A 20,835-nucleotide genomic window follows, 5' to 3' on the forward strand; every position below is an offset into this window, starting at 1 on the left:
CTATTCCTCATGAGAAGGAAGATGCACGAATAGCGGACTAGGATTATTTTCCTAATAAGGTTTCAGTCGAGTTCTCCCAGAAGAAGACCCTGGCTCAGAATCCATGTTGGAAGGCGACCCAGGCAGCAGCTGTAAGGGAGAGGGGAAGCGGGACCACGAAGGGAAGGAAGCAGAAAGAGGGCGTGGGTGGGAGCCGCTTGTCGCCACCGGCACCTGGCCCCGCTCCGTGGGGCTCCCTGAAGGGCTCTGTGGGTTGTGACTCAGACGGTTCCCACCCGGGATGTGAAGGAAGCCAGGCTTTTCATCTACCTACTGCCAGTAGTTGATGACTGAAGGCTGCTCCTAGGGGCATCAGCCTCCCCACTCCCCTCAGCCCCCCAGCGCGCCCTGCCCGGGCCCGAGAAAACCCTGGTGCCCAAAAGAACAGGTGTTGGCTGCCCAAAGCCACCAGCAAGCCTGAGAGCATCCGAGGCCTGGGGTTGGGCCCCTCTAGTGCGGGGCCCTGACACCAAACCGAATGTTTTCTCCCATAACTCATGATTTCAACAAATGTTTGCATAGTTCCTGGTGTATGTGTTCATTTCCTCCCCTGAGTTTAACAACAGCGCAGGTAGGGAGCTCTGTCCACACGCGCATCCCCGGGGGGGGGGGGGGAGCTGGGCCCGGGTGGCGTCCGTCTGGGAGAACTGAGCTGGGATGGTGGCCCCAGTCTCCTCACCCCCTGCTTGTGTGGTCGCTCAGGCCAACTCCTTGGATCTCTCCAGAGCTCAGCTCCGTAAGGAGATGTAAATGTATTAACGTTTTCGAGGCGAGAACAGGAAACTCAGACTATTTTGTGGGTACCCCATAGAATTCCGTAGATAGCCTTAGGGAAGTAGATACTTCTCTGCACTTAGTCCCAAGACTCTTACGCCAAAAAATATTATCTCTCTTTTGCACAAAGCACAGTCAAAATTGGGAGGTTATAGGACCTGCTGACCGCCACACAGGATGTGAGCGATCCAGTTAAATTCTCAAAAACACCACAGAAGTCCCCGTAGTAGAAGCTTATGGATGCACGGTTCACTGAGGACTGGATTTTGTTACCTCCCCATTACCCGGGCTCTCTTCAGAAGTGTTGTCAGTCCCTTTGGTACTTCTTGGAAACAAGTCTCTCTCCCAGCTTCATTTCCCTTTATTATGCTTGTAAGTGACTCGGTAATTCTTTGTGGACTTCAGTAACACTTGTACTATTTAAATTTGAATAACCCCAAAGGATCCAGATAGGTCAATGTGTTTAAACCACAGGCTTTAGTCTACATATTAGCTGATTAAAAACAGATTTTTATACATGATGTATACTTAATAAAAGGCGGGGAAGCAAGCAGATGTTTGTAAAATCTAAATGTGTTAGATTCTATTTATTTGGCTCTCTTTTGCTGACTAGCTTTAGAAAAATCATACCTGTGATCACCGAAGAGTAAACAGTTAGATGATGTATTTCCCTAGAAATTTCCTGCTCAGAAGGGTCAGCCAGAAAGTCAAGGAAAAAGATTCCCTGAGATTATCATACCAAAAGAAGTTGACAAATATGCCATAAAGGAGTCACGTCTAGATCAAGGACACTGAGTAATGGAATGCCTCAGAATTAGTCTCTAGTCTCTGGCCATAAAGTGATTAGTAGCTGTGATTCATTTCATGCAAACAGAAAAAACTTTTGGCTGTTGTCTGCGTTGTTGTAGTGGTCTGCGTTGTTGTTAAAAGCTTCGAAAGCAAGGTTTTCTTCGATGCAACCATGAGATCATGAACTTGAACTTTAATCACTCTGTCTGGTTCCTCCTCTGTCTTTCTGTTAAGGTGTCCCATCCTTTCAGTGGGAAATAGTTATTTTTCTCCTTTAAATTATTTGCATTTGAGACGCTTTGCATGTTTCAAAGCCAAAATTGAAGCATTCTTGTTGGTCTTCTAGTCCTGATGAAATAAGTACCAAACCTCCGTCTGAATTCTGAGCACATGAGAACTACAGATAAGATATTTTCAAATGGATTTTGAAGAGTAATAATCAAGTTTCAACATAAGTGGAAAGTCTCCAAGGACCGGAAATGAGAGGAGCTGCAGAATGGTGGGGGAAGGCTGAATGAAGCTGGGCTACTCAGGAGAAGTGGAGATGGGAGGGGGCGGTGGGAACCGGGTTGGGGGAACGTGGTGGAGAGTGTCCCGCATGGGGCAGAAGCCTTAGACTGTCCCACATGCCCGGAGGCCAGAACTCCTCATGGAAATACTGGACTCAAAGGGTACCTCCCACCTTGTCTGGAATTGGAGCCAGACAGAACTCTCAGGAACAGAATGCCTCAGGGAGGCCCTGAGTCAAACCGGGATCAGTGCCTCTAACACACGGGCGTCCTGTGGGAGTGCCCTCCCTGGGGAACAGATCTCACGCCCTAACATCAGAGTGGGCAGCTCATTTGGCTGTGCTGTGCCAATCCCCGGATCCCATCCCAGGGAACAAAGTTTGCATCAGATGAGCTGTCGGACAAAGATTGTAAGATACGAGATAAAATCAGACTCTTGGGAAACGTCACGCAAACACAGGAAAGTAGGGGATTGCCTTTTTTCAAGTAAGCTTAAGAATAAATAAGTGTGTTTAGTTTTCTTGAAATTATGAAGGAGGGAACTACCTATCCTGGGAACAAGAAGAGAGGGTAGTTCAAGAAAAGGGAGGTGTGATCAAGAATCCACTGGAAACGAAAAATGTGGTCACTGAAATGAAAAAATTAGGCAGTAGGATAAACACCAGATTAATAAGCAGAACTTGTTTAAGAATGACCAGAGAGATTTCTGTTTCTGACATATGCATTTTAAGCATTAAGTAAAAGTGGCTCTTTTCCTGAGTGCACCTTTCGAAATCTAAAATTTTATAAACTAGAAAGAATAAATGCTTTCAGAAATTAATTTCATGGCATGGTGAACTGCTATCACCTTGATGAAATTATTGATTTTCAAAATACTCTCTTCAAATCCTCTTTCACAGATGGCATTATAAATCCTCAATCTGTTTTCTTTTCCATGAAATTTCCTTCTGTTCCGTCTTTTCACTCTATTTGTGGAATTGTCTAACTAGTAAAACACGCAGTCGCCCTAATCCTTTGCCGTGACCTTGGTTCGTGACATCGTTCTATCCCCCGTGACCCCCGCTACCTCCGTCCCATCTTCCCGAGAAATTCCCATTGTTGTTCACCAAAAACTCCATGGCCCATCCTTCCAGCCTCAGCGGAAGGAACGTGTCCTCTGGAAAACCTAACTCGTTCACAGCACTTCCACACCCCCTGCCCCACCATCTCCTGGTGGACAGGGCATAGGAGTTTCTGTTTGTGTTTCCCCAGTATCTCTCAGAGTCTGGCAGTAGTAGAAGCTAAATAAATACTTGTGTGAATGGACAGGTGAATGAGTGGCATCAATGAAGAGCGTGCAGAACAAGAAGCGGGTTATTATGGTCGAAAACTAGATTTAATGGTCATTACAGGGAACTTTAAATTTGATGTTCTAAGGAAATAGGAAGTAATTCTAGATTTGTAAGCAGGACGGTGATATGAAAAATGTGGCATTCAAGAAAATTTAATCTGGCATTGATATGTTGATAAAGAATAGAAGCATGTACGATAAAATGTACTATGAGTGAGTAAATGTGTATGATGAGGACTTCTTGTATCTTGTAAATGCCTATAAATAGTCGTAATGTCAGCAGTAGCTGGATCATTCAAACCTTCCTCTGAGGGACTGACCTCAGCCTGCCCGTAAGATGGTAAATCCTAAAAATCCAATAATAGTTGATTTGTAGTGGGAATATATTCCTTATATTATTGCCACTTCTGAGTCAGGTAAAGAACTAGAAATCCAATTACCTCTTTTCTCCCTAGTTCATGACCTATAGCTAATTATTCCGGTAAATGTGCCCAGGTTCGTACAAGAAGGAGGGAAAAAAGAATGAAATTTGAATCTTTTTTAAAGGTTCTTTTAAATGCAGCTACTCAAAGTCGAGTTTAAATCTATAAATGCAGGGCGCCTGGGTGGCTCAGTCGGTTAAGTGTCTGCCTTTGGCTCAGGTCATGATCCCAGGGTCCTGGGATCGAGCCCCATGTTGGGCTCCCTGCTCCGCAGTGGGTCTGTTTCTCCCTCTTCTGCCCTTCTGCCTGCTTGTGTGCGTGCGTTCTCTCTCAAATAAATAAATAAATAAAATCTTAAAAAAATAGATCTGTAAATGCTTAAAGCTGCATAGATTTCATTGAGGTTTCTGAAAAAAGGATCACATTTTCCCGAGTATGAGTAATTTGGTTATTAAAGGTTTATAATACTTCAGGATATGGCACAATATTTTCAGGATTCAGAATAATATTCTTCTTCTCTTTTTGAACAGCAAAACTTAGAGAGTAACCTCACCAGCCTTATCAAGAGGAACACGGAACTAGAGACCCTTTTGGCTAAACTCATCCAAACCTGTCAGCATGTGGAGGTGAGTGTCTCTTTGTGCTGTGTTTCACAATTATACCCTCCTTGCCTTTACATTTTTAAGGTGGGAATCTTTTAAACATTAGATCTTTTGCAGAAGCTAGATATAAAAGATGGGCAGAATTGGCAAGAACTAGGGTCTCAGAGACTCTCTCCCCATGCACTGCTTTGTCCCACCTCCATGGCCTCCACGACAGCTCTATCTGCTGCGGTGGCTTTACTTAGCATTCCTTTTTTTAAGAAATTTTTTAGTGTGTTATGTTAGTCACCATACTGAACATGATGAGTTTTTGATGTCATGTTCCATGATTCATTGTTTGCATATAACATCCAGTGCTCCGTGTCCTCCTTCGTACCCATCACCGGGTTAAGCCATCCCCCTACCCCTTCCCCTCTGAAACCCTCAGTTTGATTCTCAGAGTCCATAGTCTCTCATAGTTCATCTCCCCCTCTGATCTCCCCTACTACATTTTTCCCTTCCTTCTCCTAATGTCCTCCATGCTGTTCCTTATGTTCCACAAGTAAGTGAAACCATAGGATAATTGACCTTCTCTGCTTGATGTATTTCACTCAGCATAATCTCCTCCAGTCCCGTCCATGTTGATGCAAAAGTTGGGGATTCATCCTTTCTGATGGAGGCATAGTACTCCAAAGTGTATATGGACCACATCTTCCTTATCCATTCGTCTGCTGAAGGGCATCTCGGCTCCTTCCACAGTTTGGATATTGTGGACACTGCTGCTATGAACACTGGGGTGCATACGGCCCTTCTTTTCACTCCATCTGTATCTTTGGGGTAAATACCCAGTAGTGCAATTGCAGGGTCATAGGGTAGCTCTATTTTTAACTCTTTGAGGAACCTCAAAGAGTTTTCCAGAGTGGCTGCACCAACTTGCATTCCCACCGACAGTGTAGGAAGCTTCCCCTTTCTCCACATCCTCTCCAACATTGTTGTTTCTTGCCTTGTCGATTTTGGCCATTCTGACGTGTGTAAGGTGGTATCTCAATGTGGTTTTGATTGGCTAATGATGAAGACCACTTTATCATGTGTCTGTTAGCTATTCGTCTGTCTTCTTTGGAGAAGTGTCTGTTCATGTCTTTTGCCCATTTTTTGACTTGAGTATTTGTTTTTTGAGTGTTAGCATTCTTAATGTTATAGATTTTAATTGCCTTGACAGAGGGCATCCATAAAAGCACTGTGTAAAAGGTGTCGTATCAGTTTCACTGAGGCTGCGGTAACAAATCCCCACGAACTCGGACGGCACGAGATTATAGAAATGTGTTCTCTCATAGTTCGGGCAGCCATAAGTTCGAAATAAAGCCTTGCTCCCTCGAAAGATTCTAGGGGAGGACAAGTCCATGCCTCTTCCCACCTTCTAGGAGTTCCAGGCAATTCTTGGAGTTCTTGGCTTGTATCTGCAGCACTCTCACCTCTGCCTCTGTGGTCCCATGGCCTTCTCCCTGTGTGACTTTGTGTCTGTGTCCAGATCTTCTCACAGGACACCAGCCATTGGATTGGAGCCATCCTAACCCCGGGGTGAATTCACTTTAACTCAACTACATATGTAAAGACGCTGTTTCCCAACCAGGTCATATTTGAAGATACCAGGGTTTAGGACTTGAACATAATCTTTCTGGGCAGGCAGGCTTGGGGGGGGGGCACACAATTCAACCCACTGCAGATGTACATTCAATGTATCTTTGTTGTCAGATACATTTCCATGAAATGGACCACTTGTTGGGATTAAGTCAAGAGTATTCAAGCAGCAGTGACACCAAGGACAAATCGCAGAACCCGGATGTTTCTAATCCTCTGCTTAAAATGGATTCATTTTGGTGGGGGGGCGTTGGGTGGCACATTTAGTTGAGCATCTGGCTCTTGATTTCGGCTCAGGCCATGATCTCAGGGTCATGGGATCGAGCCTAGCACCGGGCTCTGCGCTCAGCTTCTCCCTTTCTCTTTGCTCCTCCCCAACTCTAGAGTTCCCTCTCCCCGCCCTGACTCAAATAAATAAATAAAATCTTAAAAAAAAAGAATGGATATGCTTTTGGCAAGGGTCTCTCCAGGGACTATTTTGAGCCTTGTTGATTAAACAACATGGTAAATACCAGTGAACAAGCATAATGTTTTCATTATTGTAGGGCACAGTGAATGTGTTATAGGAATAAATGGGTGAACTAAATGGAATGATCCATTGCTATATTTTATTTTTATGAAGTGATGGCATTTGATGTTTAGGACAATAAGAAAGAATAATTTCTCTTCAATAAAAAAAAAATTACCTGTGTTTTATGGGGGAACTTTTACAAAGGCTTTATGGATTGGGTGATTATTTCATTCAATTTCAGCTAGTTACTTCTTAAAGCATTTAGTGTCTGGTTTCTATTATGGCCTGTAGTGATTTCAGAACAACTGTCTCGCTCGTAATGCAATCTCAGTATGGCTTGAATTTACAAAATGCTATTCATTTTAACATGGAAAATTACTTTCCATAATGTTCAGTCATTTCAAAGTATAGAGAGAAATTTACCAGCAGATTTTATTTTTCTTCCAAAAGTTCAGATATTTAGTTGTGATAGAGGCTCTTTAAATAAAGCTATTAGTGAGTTGATTGTACGTGCCATTGAAAGTTATTTACAAGGAGTAAAGAGTATGTATTCTTTTCACTGGGTTTCTGTATAAAGCCTTAGGAATGGAAAGGAATCCTTGTGGGTGAATAAATTTGGTATTTGGGGAACACATTCTGGATAAAAATTAAAATTAATTATGGGTAGAAAAGTTATAGTATAAGTACCTATCTTTTTTACTCTTATATTATGTATTTCTTATTCATAATTATTAATATTCTCAGTGTAATTTTTCAAAATATTGAGCATCCGGTTCTCATGCAATAATCTAGTGAGTCTGTTGAAGATTTATTTAAGGCACTGATGAAGGCGTAGGCAAGGTTGTAAGGCTGGCCTGAAGGAGCAGAGCAGAAGCCAATGCCCACACACATGGGGTGCGGGGCGGGCGCTGGGGGCGTGGTGCAGGGAGAAGGGCGCTCGGACCAGGTAGCTAACTTAGATGCAAAACTGGTTCATGACCCAAAGGGCTGGAAAGTCATAACATTTGGGCAAAATGAGTGGTATTGCGTTGGTTCTCTCCAAGTTAATGTTTAACTTTGCAGAGACTAAGTCTGGATCAGGAGTGAAGAGAAAGCCGAACCCTATGGCCTGGCATCCTGGAGAGCTACTGGACTCTTCCTTGGGCCGCCTTGGTGGGTTATGTGCTAGTATGATCTAGCGCGATCTAGCACGATCTAGTATGATCTAGTGCGATCTAGCACAATCTAGTACAACCCCATAAGGACTCGCAGTCTTCTTTTCGCCTTCTTTCCCGGTTTGGGATAATTTAGTTTAACATAAATTTCCGCTCTTCCTGTTCCCATCCCCGTTGATCTATGAGTGGTGTTCACCACACACACCTTTCTGGGCGAGGACGTACATTTTAGCCTCTGGCCAGTTACTTGGGTTTGTTCAAGTGTGACGCTAGCTCGTTCACTCGGCTCACGTGTAGGGGGCATCTGCTGTGTGCGTCACACTCTACTAGGCACCAAGGAGACCAGCCGGCCCGCGGGGAGCTTATGGTCCTGCTCAAGACCCAAGAAGAACTGCAATACAGAATAGAAAACTACCGGCTGTAGCGAGGTGTGGACTTGGTACTTGGAATTTCCAAGAAGCAGGACATTTCTTCTAGCAGTGGGGGGGTGGGGGGACGACAGAGCAAGCAGTTCGTTCTGCGGAAACAGGTGTGTGCAGGGCATCGGTAGGAACCAGCTTTTGAGAGATGGAGAGCGGGGTGGGCTTTAATAACCCCATCGTTCTCTGAACTTGTATTTGGTCCTGAAGGCTTAGTGAGGGTTCATGGAGTACAAAGACCTGGGTAACGTTCCCAGCGACAACCGGCATCCCCAGTTCTTTTCAGTAAAGGATATTTGGGGCTAACGGAAAACTAACACGGATCGCTTAGTGCAGAAGGCACTGAGCGCGCAGCCTGGGGGCGATCCCCACGGCCCACCCGTAAAGTGCAAAAAGCGAGTGGAATGTGTTGGGCCCTTTTAAATCAGCGCAGAGCGGACAAGAATTTCCTGGTTCACATCCGAGGTTCCGGGACTGTATTTCTTCCTTTTCCTCTTCCTGAAGGTGTCCTTGTGTTCGGGGCTGAGCCTGCCGAGGGAAAATGACCCCCCTGACAGGCGACTCGCGATTGTTGTAAATGAAATCAATGAGTTCCCACCGAATCCTGAGGAAGTGCCACATCCTTCTAGGTCCCACCTCCTTCCTGGGATTCACTGCTGCTTTTCTTGAGAATGAAAAGAGTCTGAAGGGCTCCCCCATCCCCATTGTTTCTGTAACTTGTTTTCACAGTGAGGGTTAGCAAGTGAAATGGCTTTTTGAGGGTAAGTACCAAATCCTTTTAAAACTAGCAAACGTGCTGCAGGCTCTTCGGGACTCAGGAGGGGGAGGCCCGGAAAGGGAGCAGGTAGACTCCCAAGAAGCATGCAGGGAATGTGCTGGCTTCTAAAAACCGGTGGGTTTTTGGCCACTGGGTTTTGTTCTCGTTAGGAGAATTGGACAGAGGACCGAGTTTAGTAGCTAAGCAAATGCGGATAGGTGTCAGGTTCTCGACACATTCCCAGAATCGAGTTCTTTCACGGGGCCTACGACACTGGACACAAACAAGATGTTCATTTGGGGAGTTACAGGTGACCCGTGGCTAAATACACAGAGGGATGGTGAAGAAAGACTGGGGAACGGTGACTAATTAATTGCCAGAGCAGCATGGAGAAAATGAAGGCTCCTTCATCTGACCTCACCATCCTTGTCCAAGCTCATCCTACAAGGGGGTTCTCCAAGCCAGCATCCTGCCTAAATCCTGGCATGAGCCCCGGTGGCTTATCTTGCCTTGTTTGTAATTATTTTTTATTTTATTTTAAAGATTTTATTTATTTATTTGAGAGACAGAAAGAGAGTATGGGTGGGGGCGGAGGGGAGGGGCAGAAGGAAAGGGAGAAGCAGCGGAGCAGGGAGCCCGATGCCCGATGCGGGGCTCCATCCCACGAGCCCAGGATCACCACCTGAGCCGAAGGCAGATGCTTAACCAACTGAGCCACCCAGGCGCCTTGTAATTACTTTAAAAACAAAAACAAAATTCCTTTTGCCATTGTTTTTTAAACTAAATTTTTGAATTATCTTTTTCTTTGATTTTAATGAAACTTTGCTCTCTTGCTGACTTTCTCTGAGCTCTTCCACTGCTAGATGACACAGGCAGTGACAGTCTTCTCGGGGGTAAACTCAGTGCCATTTAATTAAATTTTTGCCCAGATATCAGGCTCCCTAAATTGAGAGAGAGGAGGGTGATGTGTCACAGTAGCTTGTAAGAAACGGCTAAAAAAAAAAAATTGATTTGGGAAAATAGGGGTCCGTAAAGACTTTTTCAGTCATTTACCACATTCTAAAAACATTCAGTTATAAGCTTTGAAATAAAGGGGGAAAAGCACTGGGTTAAAAAGAAAGGTGAGGGGCGCCTGGGTGGCTCAGTGGGTTAAGCTGCTGCCTTCAGCTCAGGTCATGATCTCAGGGTCCTGGGATCGAGCCCCGCATCGGGCTCTCTGCTCAGCAGGGAGCCTGCTTCCCCCCCTCTCTCTGCCTGCCTCTCTGCCTACTTGTGATCTCTCTCTGTCAAATAAATAAAGAAAATCTTTAAAAAAAAAATTAAAAAAAGAAAAAAAGAAAGATGAAGTTTTAAGTTTAAATTATTGTATTATGCAGTTTTACGTGAGGGCATTCCCTGCTTCTGTATGGAAAACCTTGGCACTTGCTTTGTGTATGGCCATTGGCTAGAGACTAGCTTGTGATCACTGAATGTGCCATTTGTGTCGTGGACAGGTGTCTGATCTTAGATAACATACGTCATGCTGGGGGCCAGCTCGAATGTGCAGTCATAGTCTCTTGTCACCTGCAGATAAGGGTTGGATTCCCTCCCCACTGGAGCCTTTGTGAGAATGCTCTCAAGGTAGAACGAGATTCGGAGTCTGGCCTCATTAAAGCACATCAGGCAGCCCACGGTCATCCATGGGTCTCTACGTAGACGGCTCTGGAATGATGGTCATGTGATAGTACAAATATAGTGGCATTCAAAAACTGGATTATGAGTCACTGTGGTAAAGGCTGCTCTCCCAAGTTCAAGTCTTAGGATTCCCAGGACAGACAAGAACTCTTGGGCTGCACTGAACTCCATTCTCTCCAGAGCAGATTAGCTACTGCATGTGTGTAATGGCTACATGTCCAGTTTATTCCTCATAGTTTGCTCAAATTGACAGCTTGTAAAACAAACTTAACTTTTCTCTAAGGAGATTAAATGTAATTGTTTATTAAAGTAGTACCTAGGGGCGCCTGGGGGGCTCATTCGTCTGCCTTTGGCTCAGGTCATGATCCCAGGGTCCTGGGATCAAGTCTCACATCAGGCTCCCTGACCCTCTGCCCTTCCCCCCAGCTTGTTCTCTCTCCCCAAATGAATAAATTTTTAAAAAATCTTTGAAAAAAATAAAGCAGTATGTAACACATACATGAATGTCTTTCCCTAGATTCAATGCTCTTGCCTTAAAAAAAAAAAATCCAGAAGCATTGGATGCTGCTACCTTCTTAGGTACAGTCATGACACATAGTGAGAAGAGATTGGTAGAAAATGTTCCGGTCTTCTCTTGTTTTGGAGTAAGAGATGAATCTTAGGAATGAAGGACTACAAGGCTTGGTCAGTTTGGCATTACTCTCGGAATACCATTTCCAAGTTTCAGCTTTGGAAGTATTTTAAAACCGTGATCCAAAGCTCCCCTCATCTGCTATTCTTTCCAGTTCGGATGGGGAGAACCACTGTGTCCTTTTCAGAATCCACACCCCCACACCCCCGACCAGGTGGCTTGGAGTGGAGTGTGAGCACACGTCTGTACCTCTGAAGATAATTCCTTGGACATATTTGAATTTAGTAATACAGATTCCCAAGGCTAATACTTAAATGTGAAATAATTGGCCTTAATTGGGGGCCCAGTGGATGAGCAGTGAGAAAAGAGAGAAGGCATATATCTCCATTGGTTTCTCCCCATAATGATCACGTCTCCCCGCCACTGTTCCACACACAACCTCCTTGCCTTAAAGCACTGGGATGCTTGACTGGAGCAGGAGGGATGCTTCTGGCATGATACAAAGAATAGTCAGGATGGGTCATGGCAGATCTAAACAAATGGCCATCGTGGTTGTCACGGGATAGCAGTAAGGTAGACGGATCCAGCGGAGAGAGAGAGTCAGCGGTGTGAGAGGAGCCGTCCCAGACGAGAAGGTGACTGTCAGGTAGAAGATTGAGTCTCATCACGCGCCCGTCATGCCGTTCAGAGATGAGCCTGATTCCAACCACCGATCCATCATTTTGTCACGGAACTAGTTTCTTTTGTTTCTGGGTCTTAGTATTTCGTTTAAATTATTTTTTCAACAAATGAATATAAAATTGCTTTTTATGGTAATCAAGCTGAAATTATCTCTGTACATAAGATAATTACAGAGTGTGAGAGAAAACGGGAAATGTCATCTTTTACCTTCATTTGATTCACTTCTAGTTTTAATTGCTAAATGTTATAGGGAGAACTGAAGAGCTCTGTTCTCATTTTGAAATTCTCCCGCAAAATAATTGAGTCATGCATAGAAAGGGTTCGTTAACAAGAGCACAATTGTAGCATTGATTATTTTTGTTTGAAACAGAAATATGAAATTTTAAACCCAGCTATTTAAAAAGCCTGAGGCTACCACTGTGTGTGAAAAGCTTTCAGTGAGGAGCAACGCAAATAAAGATTTTTACAACCGAGTGAGGTAACTTCCCAGCCTGGGAATTTATGATAGAGCTTTTACCATGCTTTTAAGAGTATTTTCACTAGATAGAACATCAGGTTTATGTGTATGAGGCGATGAAAACCAGGGAAGCTCGGTTGGAGGCCGTGGTAAGCCCAAGGAAGCCTTCCACGTGTTTACTTCGGCAGGGAAGATGGCACCTTGTTGGTTCTTGCGGGTGTTAGAAGGTGATTACCCGAGCTCCTGTTACAGGTCCACAGCAGCGTGTGGCCTGTGGTGTGGGGAAGGCAAAAGTGGCAGGACTTACGCAGACATATGCAAAAAGAAAAATGACCACTTAGTAAGCTCCTACCGTTGCTTTTCTGATCCCAGTCCTGTTTTGAGGTCAGTGTCATTCAGGTGACCATGGAAATGTGACTTGTAGGCAGACATAATCAATTCCCACAACAAGGGCCCCGGTGAGTATGCCTCCGTGGGGCCAGAGGGCCTCCAGGCTTTCTGAGATTACTCTTAGATCTTGAACCATGAATCCCTGACCTGGTGACGTCAACTTCTTTGAGATGATCAGTTTGCTTCTGTTAGTAAAGAAAGTTCTTTTTTTCCTCCTCCCCAGGAGGTTGGAGAAGTATGTGGAAAGATGAAGACCTAAACCATATTTGTAGAATCAGTATTTTGTATAACAGTTTGGAACTAAAACCTGTGTTTGTATTTTAAGGGTTTGTAGCATTTAAGAGAAATGGCACATTGCAAAAATTTGACAGGTTAGCGTTGAGAGTCCTATCTGAAACATGTCATTTGTTTTAGACCTGTGATTTTTTTAAGTATAAGATAGTTTGTTGCAAACCACTGTTGGAATGTTCAGGAGAACTTGAGTTTCACTACATTTGTAAGTTTCGTTTATTAGATTTCTAAGAGCTACTTAAGGATGTGAGAAGGTTTACCTTGTTAGGGTTTTAATTTTACCCTGTTAGGCATTTAAAGTGCTTATAAAGTAAGTTGAATATGTTACATTTATAAATGCAATTTAAAATGCTACAGGAATTTGGCGATAAAAATCAAAACAGTGGTTACCCATGGGGGTGAGAATAGATTGGAAGAGAGGCTCCAGGGGATGGAGATATTTTTTATCTTGATTAAGCTGTTGGTTATCAAAATGCGTTGACTTGTCCCTTAAGATTTAAGCATTTTCCTGTAGGTAAATTTACCTCAATTTAAAAAAAAAATGTGTACAGGAATTCAATCAACTAATTTATATATGGCGCTGATTGTTCAATGGAGTTATGTCTGCTCAGGTTGAGCTAGTTAAACATTGATTCAGGACCCCCTGAGAGTGATTATTCTTGGTTTTATAAAATTTCTTGGATTTATGAATAGAATAATGAGATTCATAACTTGAATCTAAAAGCTTAAGGAAAACTGCACAGTGATTTGTTGATATAGCTACAGTGCTTGGGCAAATATCCTCATGGTCTTTAAGGGCACGTCTAATTCCCTCTCCTAGTCGGTTAGACTCCCCAGGAGTAAGATAGTATCTTTCTCTTCCTAGTACCTCTGGCAGTTAGCACAAGGCACACGGCTACTGATGAGAAAACAGGAGCCTCCCAGCGAGAGCAGCTGCCTCCTTCTGGGCTCCTCCCTCTCACTTCTCAGTGCATTCACGTAGATCAGAGCATCAGGTAAATTCTCATCCTGAAGGTCAGGAAAAGGAGGCTTCTTGAGAAGACCATATGCAGGACAGGGTTGGTGTGATGCCAGGTCTCAGAGGCCGTAATTCCCAGAGGCAGTAGCAGGATGGGTGATACACACTGGGAGCTCTTCCCAGCACAAGGGCTTTGTCACCGGAAGCAGGCTAAGGGAATGGGGTAGGCGGAGGGAAGTCAAGAATGCCAGAACTCTCCATTGGGTCATTGCTGAGCCCTTAAAGGAGGTCACAGTGGGTCTTCCCCATCCCCTTATAAATCGGTCTCTTTCCTCTTGATTTTCTGGGATAGCCTTTCTATCCATTCTGGTTTGTAAAAGACAAAATAACCCCAGATAGCCACTTTGAATCAAGTTGGGGGAAATCTTTGTGAACGCTTTCACACATGGAAGATGGCTAGTCAGCCCAGGTCTGAAGATGACTTATGGGGTGACATTTTCAATATCAGATTCTCTTTCTCTCTCCCCCACCCGTATCAGACTATCTTGATCTCCAGTGCATACGCGCACGCACGCGCGCCTTGTCATACCTCAAAATCGGCAGCTGACAGACTTCTGAATTCTATGGCCTTTCCTTTTCTCTTCCAGACCGGGTTAGATTCACTTTCCCCTGTCCTTGCGGCAAAGCCCGTCTTGTACAGTGATAGTGCTCTGCGGTTTCCCTCTCCTCTCCCTTCCGGCACCCTCGTCACTTTCACCAGCACCACCACTACCACGTGGCATTGCAGAAGAAGACCTTAGGACAGCAAGGAAGCATGGACAGCTTCATTCTTCTCTTCTTCTTCTTTTTTTTTTTTTTTAAAGAAAGAGTGAGAGGGCACATGGCACAGGAGGGGGAGAGAGAGAATCTTAAGCAGGTTTCACACCCAGCATGGAGCCCAAGTGGGGCTCGATCTCATGACCCTGAGATCATGACCTGTGCCAAAATCCAAGAGTCTGACCCTTCACCGACAGAGCCATCCAGGCGCCCCAGGCATGGATAGTTCCACAGAGAGATGGTGCAGACCGATGAGGACAAGAATCCAAAGGAAATCAATTAGGAGAAGGTCAAGGAAAGATTCCTCCCCCCCAAAGTTAAGTCTCCAAATTCACCTTTTGCCAGCTCTCCGTGGTGGACCTCAATGTCGCTTTTCATGAGGGGCAGTAAGTTATAGCTGGCTTTGGTGTCTCTCTGTCCAGTCCCAGATAATTAATTCAAGATACATGCTCTTTGCACCCTACATGTTGTTGAAATCTACATCCCTACTCCCCTACAGACATGCTCTGTTTTTCTTCTGCTCTGGTGCCTTTCTCATCTTCCTCACCCCGGGTTTCCCAGCTCCCGTCTTGCTCACTCTGATCCTCAAAGGCCAGTCTCACTTCCATATTCTGAAGCAAATCTTCCCCTGCTACTCACACACACCAGTTGCCCCATTTCTGAAACCCTCTGAAATCATACCATCCAACTGAAATATGATGGGAGCCATGTGTATAGTTTGAGATCTCCAAGTAACCGCATTTTTTTAAGTAGAGACAAAGAGGTAAAATTAATTTTACTGGTACATTTTACTTGACCTGATAGATTCAAAAAATTGTTATTTCAACATGTCATCAACACACAAAGGATTCATATACGTGTTTCATATTCACGGCACACCTCAGTTCAGACTGTTTCAAGTGCCCCCAAACCACAGGGGGTTGGTAGCTGCCATGTTGGACCACAGAGCTCTAGAACTTTCTAAGCCCATGGTTTAGCAGTTAAGTGTGTATGCAGTCGGCGTGTTTGCTGGTTGTTCTCTAATGAAGTCACTGTCTTTGGAGGGCAGAGTTTGTCCCGGTCCTAGTGTGGCACTTTTTTGCATACTGTGGGCACTCAGCAAGTCTGTGGATTGCTTCCACGTTACCCCCGTACACCGCTAACACTCGTGGAGAGATGGGTGTGTCCTCATCCCCTCTCATGTACATTGCCCAGCTACTAGGGCCGTCGCAGAGATCTCTGGAAAACAGCAGCTCTGGCCGCCCTATGCTTGAAGTGGAGAGGGAAGTAAAACTTGCAGCAATGCGGGGACTGCATCGCTGGCACAGTCACGGCCGCACTGCATCGAGACTCGTGTGCGGTTCCTCGTTCTCTGCATCGAGCTTGCAAGGGGAGTGCTGGCGTGTTTAGTTTGGTGCAAAATGTTTCTTCCTTTAGCGTGGTATCGGAGAAGTACACCGCCGAAGAGGGGCTTTCCCAAAGGAGGGTGGTTGCTTTTGTATCTGTGACATAGCCTCGATCTCAGCTCCGCGGAAAGGTGGGGCGCCCGGGCTAACGCTGGCAGCAGCTGCCAGCGCCAAGAGGACACATGCGAGGCCAACCTAAGTCAGGCTCTGGCCACTTAAACAAAGGATTGCTTTAATTTTTGCCGAATACACTATTTTTCCTTCTGCTTTTCATGAAATGGCCTTAAAGAATTCCTCTTGTTTGTGGTCTCGAAAAAATTAGAACTATGCCCATGAGGCCCGCCTTGAAGGGTTCTAGTAAACAATAAGAAGGCTTTGTTCTTGGTAATAAAATTAAAGCAAGCAGTGTTTCCATTACCTGGCAGGATGCCGCCTCCTCACCAGCCCCTGATCCTGAGAAACGTAAACAGAGCATTTTGTTTCCCAGTTAGGAGGTGAGAAGGCGACATCTGTCAGGTTTGTGTATAGAAATATAGTTGACCTTTCAGATAATGGAGAGAGAGAGCAAGAGAGAGAGGCCCTTCTTTGCATAATCCCTGACTTAAGTATTTTAAGATTTGATTTTACTCTAGAAGACTACCTACTGAGGCTTAAAACTGGAAAGCCAATGTTTTAGAAAGACAGTAGTAATTAACCAATGAGTTGGAATGATGGAGAAATCTAGGGGTCTCTAGATAAAAGAAATATATCTGTTTTGGTTTTTTTTTTTTTTTTCTTCAGTCTGACTCACTAGATTTCATGGATTTTCTTTGCTGGGTAACTTTGCCTGCCGCTTCTCAGATGTAGACCTATTTATCGTCAGTTGTAAATGAACCTTTGTGGGTTGATTGTGGCCCTAAGCAAAAAAACGACCAAGGTCAGGATAGAAAGCACTGTCAGTTACAGACTCTCTTCAGCCCTGCAATTATTCCAAAGTCGTTGGGGCTATAGAGTCAGCTGGACGAGTGTGACACAGGTGCCCCCGACATCCTCTAGAGCTCTTCTTAAGAAATGTCCCAATCATAGTCCCCTCTAACATAGGTGCTTCTGTGTGAAGTGGTCAGCGCCATGGCCCTTAGAGCACTCACCAGTCCTGTGTCTGCTGGCCCAAGAGCTTCCTTTCCTCTGGAAGCTGCTAAGATTCCAACTGGTGTCTCCCCCACCGAGGTGTCCCCACCCACCTGTTAATTCCAGGGGAGAATCGCTGCCCAGCCGCCCCCCATAGCCCTCAACCGGCCACTGATGGGAGACAGGACGTGCGTACTGCACTTTCTCCCCGTCAGCTGTTCTCGTCTGCAGTTTCCCCGAGCCACCCACTGGGATCAATCTGCAGCTGCCCACCATGGTGGAGACAAGGCACACTCTCCCAGCTTCATACCTTTCCCCTTCTCGCCTCCCCTGCCCCTCCCGGTGTTGGCCTGCAGTGACTTGTGCTCCCAGCGCAGGGTCCTGCCCCGCTTCCTGGAGACGGAACCACAGGCCACCTCTAAAATGGAATGAGCTGGGGCACCTGGGTGGCTCAGTGGGTTAAGCCTCTGCTTTCGGCTCAGGTCATGATCTCAGGGTTCTGGGATCGAGCCCTGCGTCGGGCTCTCTGCTCAGTGGGGAGCCTGCCCCTCCCCCCCCCCCTACTTGTGATCTCTCTGTGAAATGAATAAATAACATCTTTAAAAAAAAAAAATGGAATGAGCGAAAGCACGCGCTCCTTTCCCCCTCGTGCCCCCAGCTCACACGTTCAGTTTCCCTAAACTCTCCTGTGTTTTGTGTTCTTTGGATAAATGTGAATATTAAACACTGGGGAGCAAATATATTTAAACATCGGTCTACCAGCTTCTGCTGGCTTTCTAGAGTCCCGACAGCCAGGCAAGGGATCACGGATGTTACCTGTGGATGCATCAGGAAGACAGATCGGCACTTAGCATTTTCCGGTTGCACTTGGAAGCGGAGGGCTTACCGGATGCAGAGGACTGTATTTCACTCACTGTAGGGCACACTGAAGAGCAGGGATTCCTATCCTCCTCTTCCAGAACTTTGCAGGGGAGCGGATGGCATCTATCTTTGAGTACCTCAAGCCTGAATAGAAGTTCAACTTTGTATTTTTCCAGTACACCGCTATTCGGGAATCATGGCATAACAACTGAAAAGAATGCCTCTTCATGAGAAATGACATGGAGGATGAGTAATGTAAGGTCATGGGATAGAAGCTTCCTCTTTCCATTAGAAATGACTTCCCTTCCCTGAGGTGGATCACCTCTGTCCTCCCCAGCAACTCAATTAACCATCCCCTTCTATAAATTATTTTTTAGCTTCTGACCACAGTGTGACTTTTGCCAAATACATTCGTTGAAAATTACTTAATAGAAAGGAGCACTTTTCAGAAACTTTACAAAAAAGAAAGTTTTTTTTTGATAGATACAAGCGTCCATGACAGGTTAATAAGATTTTTTTTTTTTTTATCATTCTGTGTGCGCAGCCCGAACGGAAGGGTGTGAAGCATTTGTTTTATGAAGTGTGTCATTAATAAGAGAAAGGAAGGGAGGAGTTTACTGTTTTTGAATGAATTATTAGCAACACCTTCCATTCTGCTGCTGCTTTTTGGAACTGCTTCGAACAGTTACCATTTAACACAAAAAGAAAAGTCTGGCGTGTTAATGCCAAGAATGTGAGTTTGAAGTCAGTTGAGTGGGTGCTGAGGAAGACAGCAGGAAGAGCTGCGTTATTCTAACTGTGACAGAAGCCAGCAGGACGTCGGGGCGGGGGGGGGGGGGAACCATACTGCAAGTATATTTTCATTTTCGAATTGAAATCCTGTGAATCCTCAGTAATTGCAATTAGTCATGCCCAGATGAGAGAAAACGGGTGTTTATCAAGCACCTACTATGCAGAGAGTCTGCAGATATTTTCATCGAAAGTATGCAAAATGAGGAGACATTCTTACACAGATTTGGCATTTTTCGTACCGTAGCTCTCTGATCACAATGTCTATGATCTTTTCCTCTGTACTAGATGTTGGCAAACTATGACCCTTGGGCCAAATCTGACTTGTCACCTGTTTTCCTAAATAAAGTTTTATTGGAACACAACCACACCCATTTAATTCCTTCTTGTCGGAGGCGGCTCTCCTACCACAACAGCCGGGCTGAGTAGCTACAACAGAGACCATGTGGTCCACAGAGCTGAAATGGTTACGGTCTAGCCCTTTACAGCAAAGTCTCCCAACTCCTGCTTTACATCTGGGAAGATTCGTCTCTGTCCCCGCCCTCCCAATCCCACTGAATCAGGGAGGAGCCTTTAGAGAATGCCTTTGGGATCTGAAAATAACCCAAAATTCTGGAGTTAGTTCTCATGTTATGGCTTCCCAAGCCATTGTTTTGGTGACAGATGTAGATGGAAAAAAATTTCAATTCATGCTATTAAGTCCTGCAGGTATTCAGCCCGGGCTGACTGGTCCTAGAACTTGTAGCTTTGACTCTGTGTGGACATTCCAGATAAAAAGACTTTCTGAACAATAGTAATAGTTATCACTTATTGAGTTATTACTGTGTGCCAGATATTTTGCAGTGGTTTCTCGTGTACAAATTCATTTAGCTCTCACCCCAAGTTACCCCAGGGTTTCCCTGGTGTGGCAGGGACTGTTCCGAGCATTGCTGGATGTTTGTTGGGTGGCATGTCTGGCCTCCACCCACTTGTGCATCTCTGACCCACATCCTGCTTCTAACAATGGAGAATGTCTCCAGCATGTTGCCAGGGCCCTTTGGGAGAGCACCTGGTCTACCAAGTAAGAGGAACTTGAGAGGTGGAGAGTTTCAGCAAATACGCACGAACACATGGCTAGGAGGTAAGGAGGACCCGGCCTTCAGCCCCAGGAGGACTTCCTCAGGACCTTGAGTTCTGAACTCCCGCCTCCTTTAGCCCTTGTTCACTCCAAATCATTTCACCTTGTCTGACGATTTCGCTTTACCGAAAAATTAACGACAACATCAGCAGGGTCTTCGGTGGGCGTGTTGTGTGTGCTTCTCTTGGGGAGACATTCCTTGTGTGAAGCTTCAGAGTTTTAGGCGTTAGCAGTGGTGCTCTTGCTGGCCGGTTTTATTGTATCATCACAGTTGTGTTTCATTTATGAGAAGGCTTCTGTATTGCCAGCTTACCACAGTGGGCTGCCATTTTGAATGGCGTCGCACTTCCTTAGCCAACATTTAAACTTCATAATCTTAGAAACCTCAAGAAAAGAGGATTTATTGTGAGGTTCCTGGGAGCTATTTTCCGATCCCATAACAAAAATATAGCAGAATTCCGTATGGAGAGTTCCTCAGCATGCAGACCTGGCCTCCTCTGGGCCAAAGCGTTTTCCCCCTTGTCACTCTGTGGCAAAGGCAGGATTCTGAGAAACATCTGTCCATACTGTCACTACTTCCCCTTCTCACCAAAAGCATTTTATGCAAGGATTCCATTTTTTATTTTTCTGAAAAAATCTATCTCTTTGGCTTTCAAAAGCTTCAGTTGAAAGTGTTCAACTTCAGGGGCACCTGGGTGGCTCAGTGGGTTAAAGCCTCTGCCTTCAGCTCAGATCATGATCCCGGGGTCCTGGGA

At 45.0% G+C, this 20,835-nt stretch overlaps 1 protein-coding gene across 6 annotated transcripts in view; it reads left to right on the forward strand.

The window, feature by feature from the left end:
- MID1 (midline 1) overlaps window positions 1–20,835 on the forward strand; it is a 343,241-nt gene that overhangs the window by 270,827 nt on the left and 51,579 nt on the right. For all 6 annotated transcript variants that reach the window (XM_059386248.1, XM_059386247.1, XM_059386250.1 and 3 more), the window contains exon 3: window positions 4,394–4,489. In XM_059386248.1, coding sequence (XP_059242231.1) covers window positions 4,394–4,489 — 96 coding nt within the window. The remainder of the gene's footprint in view (window positions 1–4,393; window positions 4,490–20,835) is intronic.

This window comes from Mustela nigripes, chromosome X (genome assembly GCF_022355385.1).
Source record: "Mustela nigripes isolate SB6536 chromosome X, MUSNIG.SB6536, whole genome shotgun sequence".
In the NCBI taxonomy this organism is placed as follows: Eukaryota; Metazoa; Chordata; class Mammalia; order Carnivora; family Mustelidae; genus Mustela; species Mustela nigripes.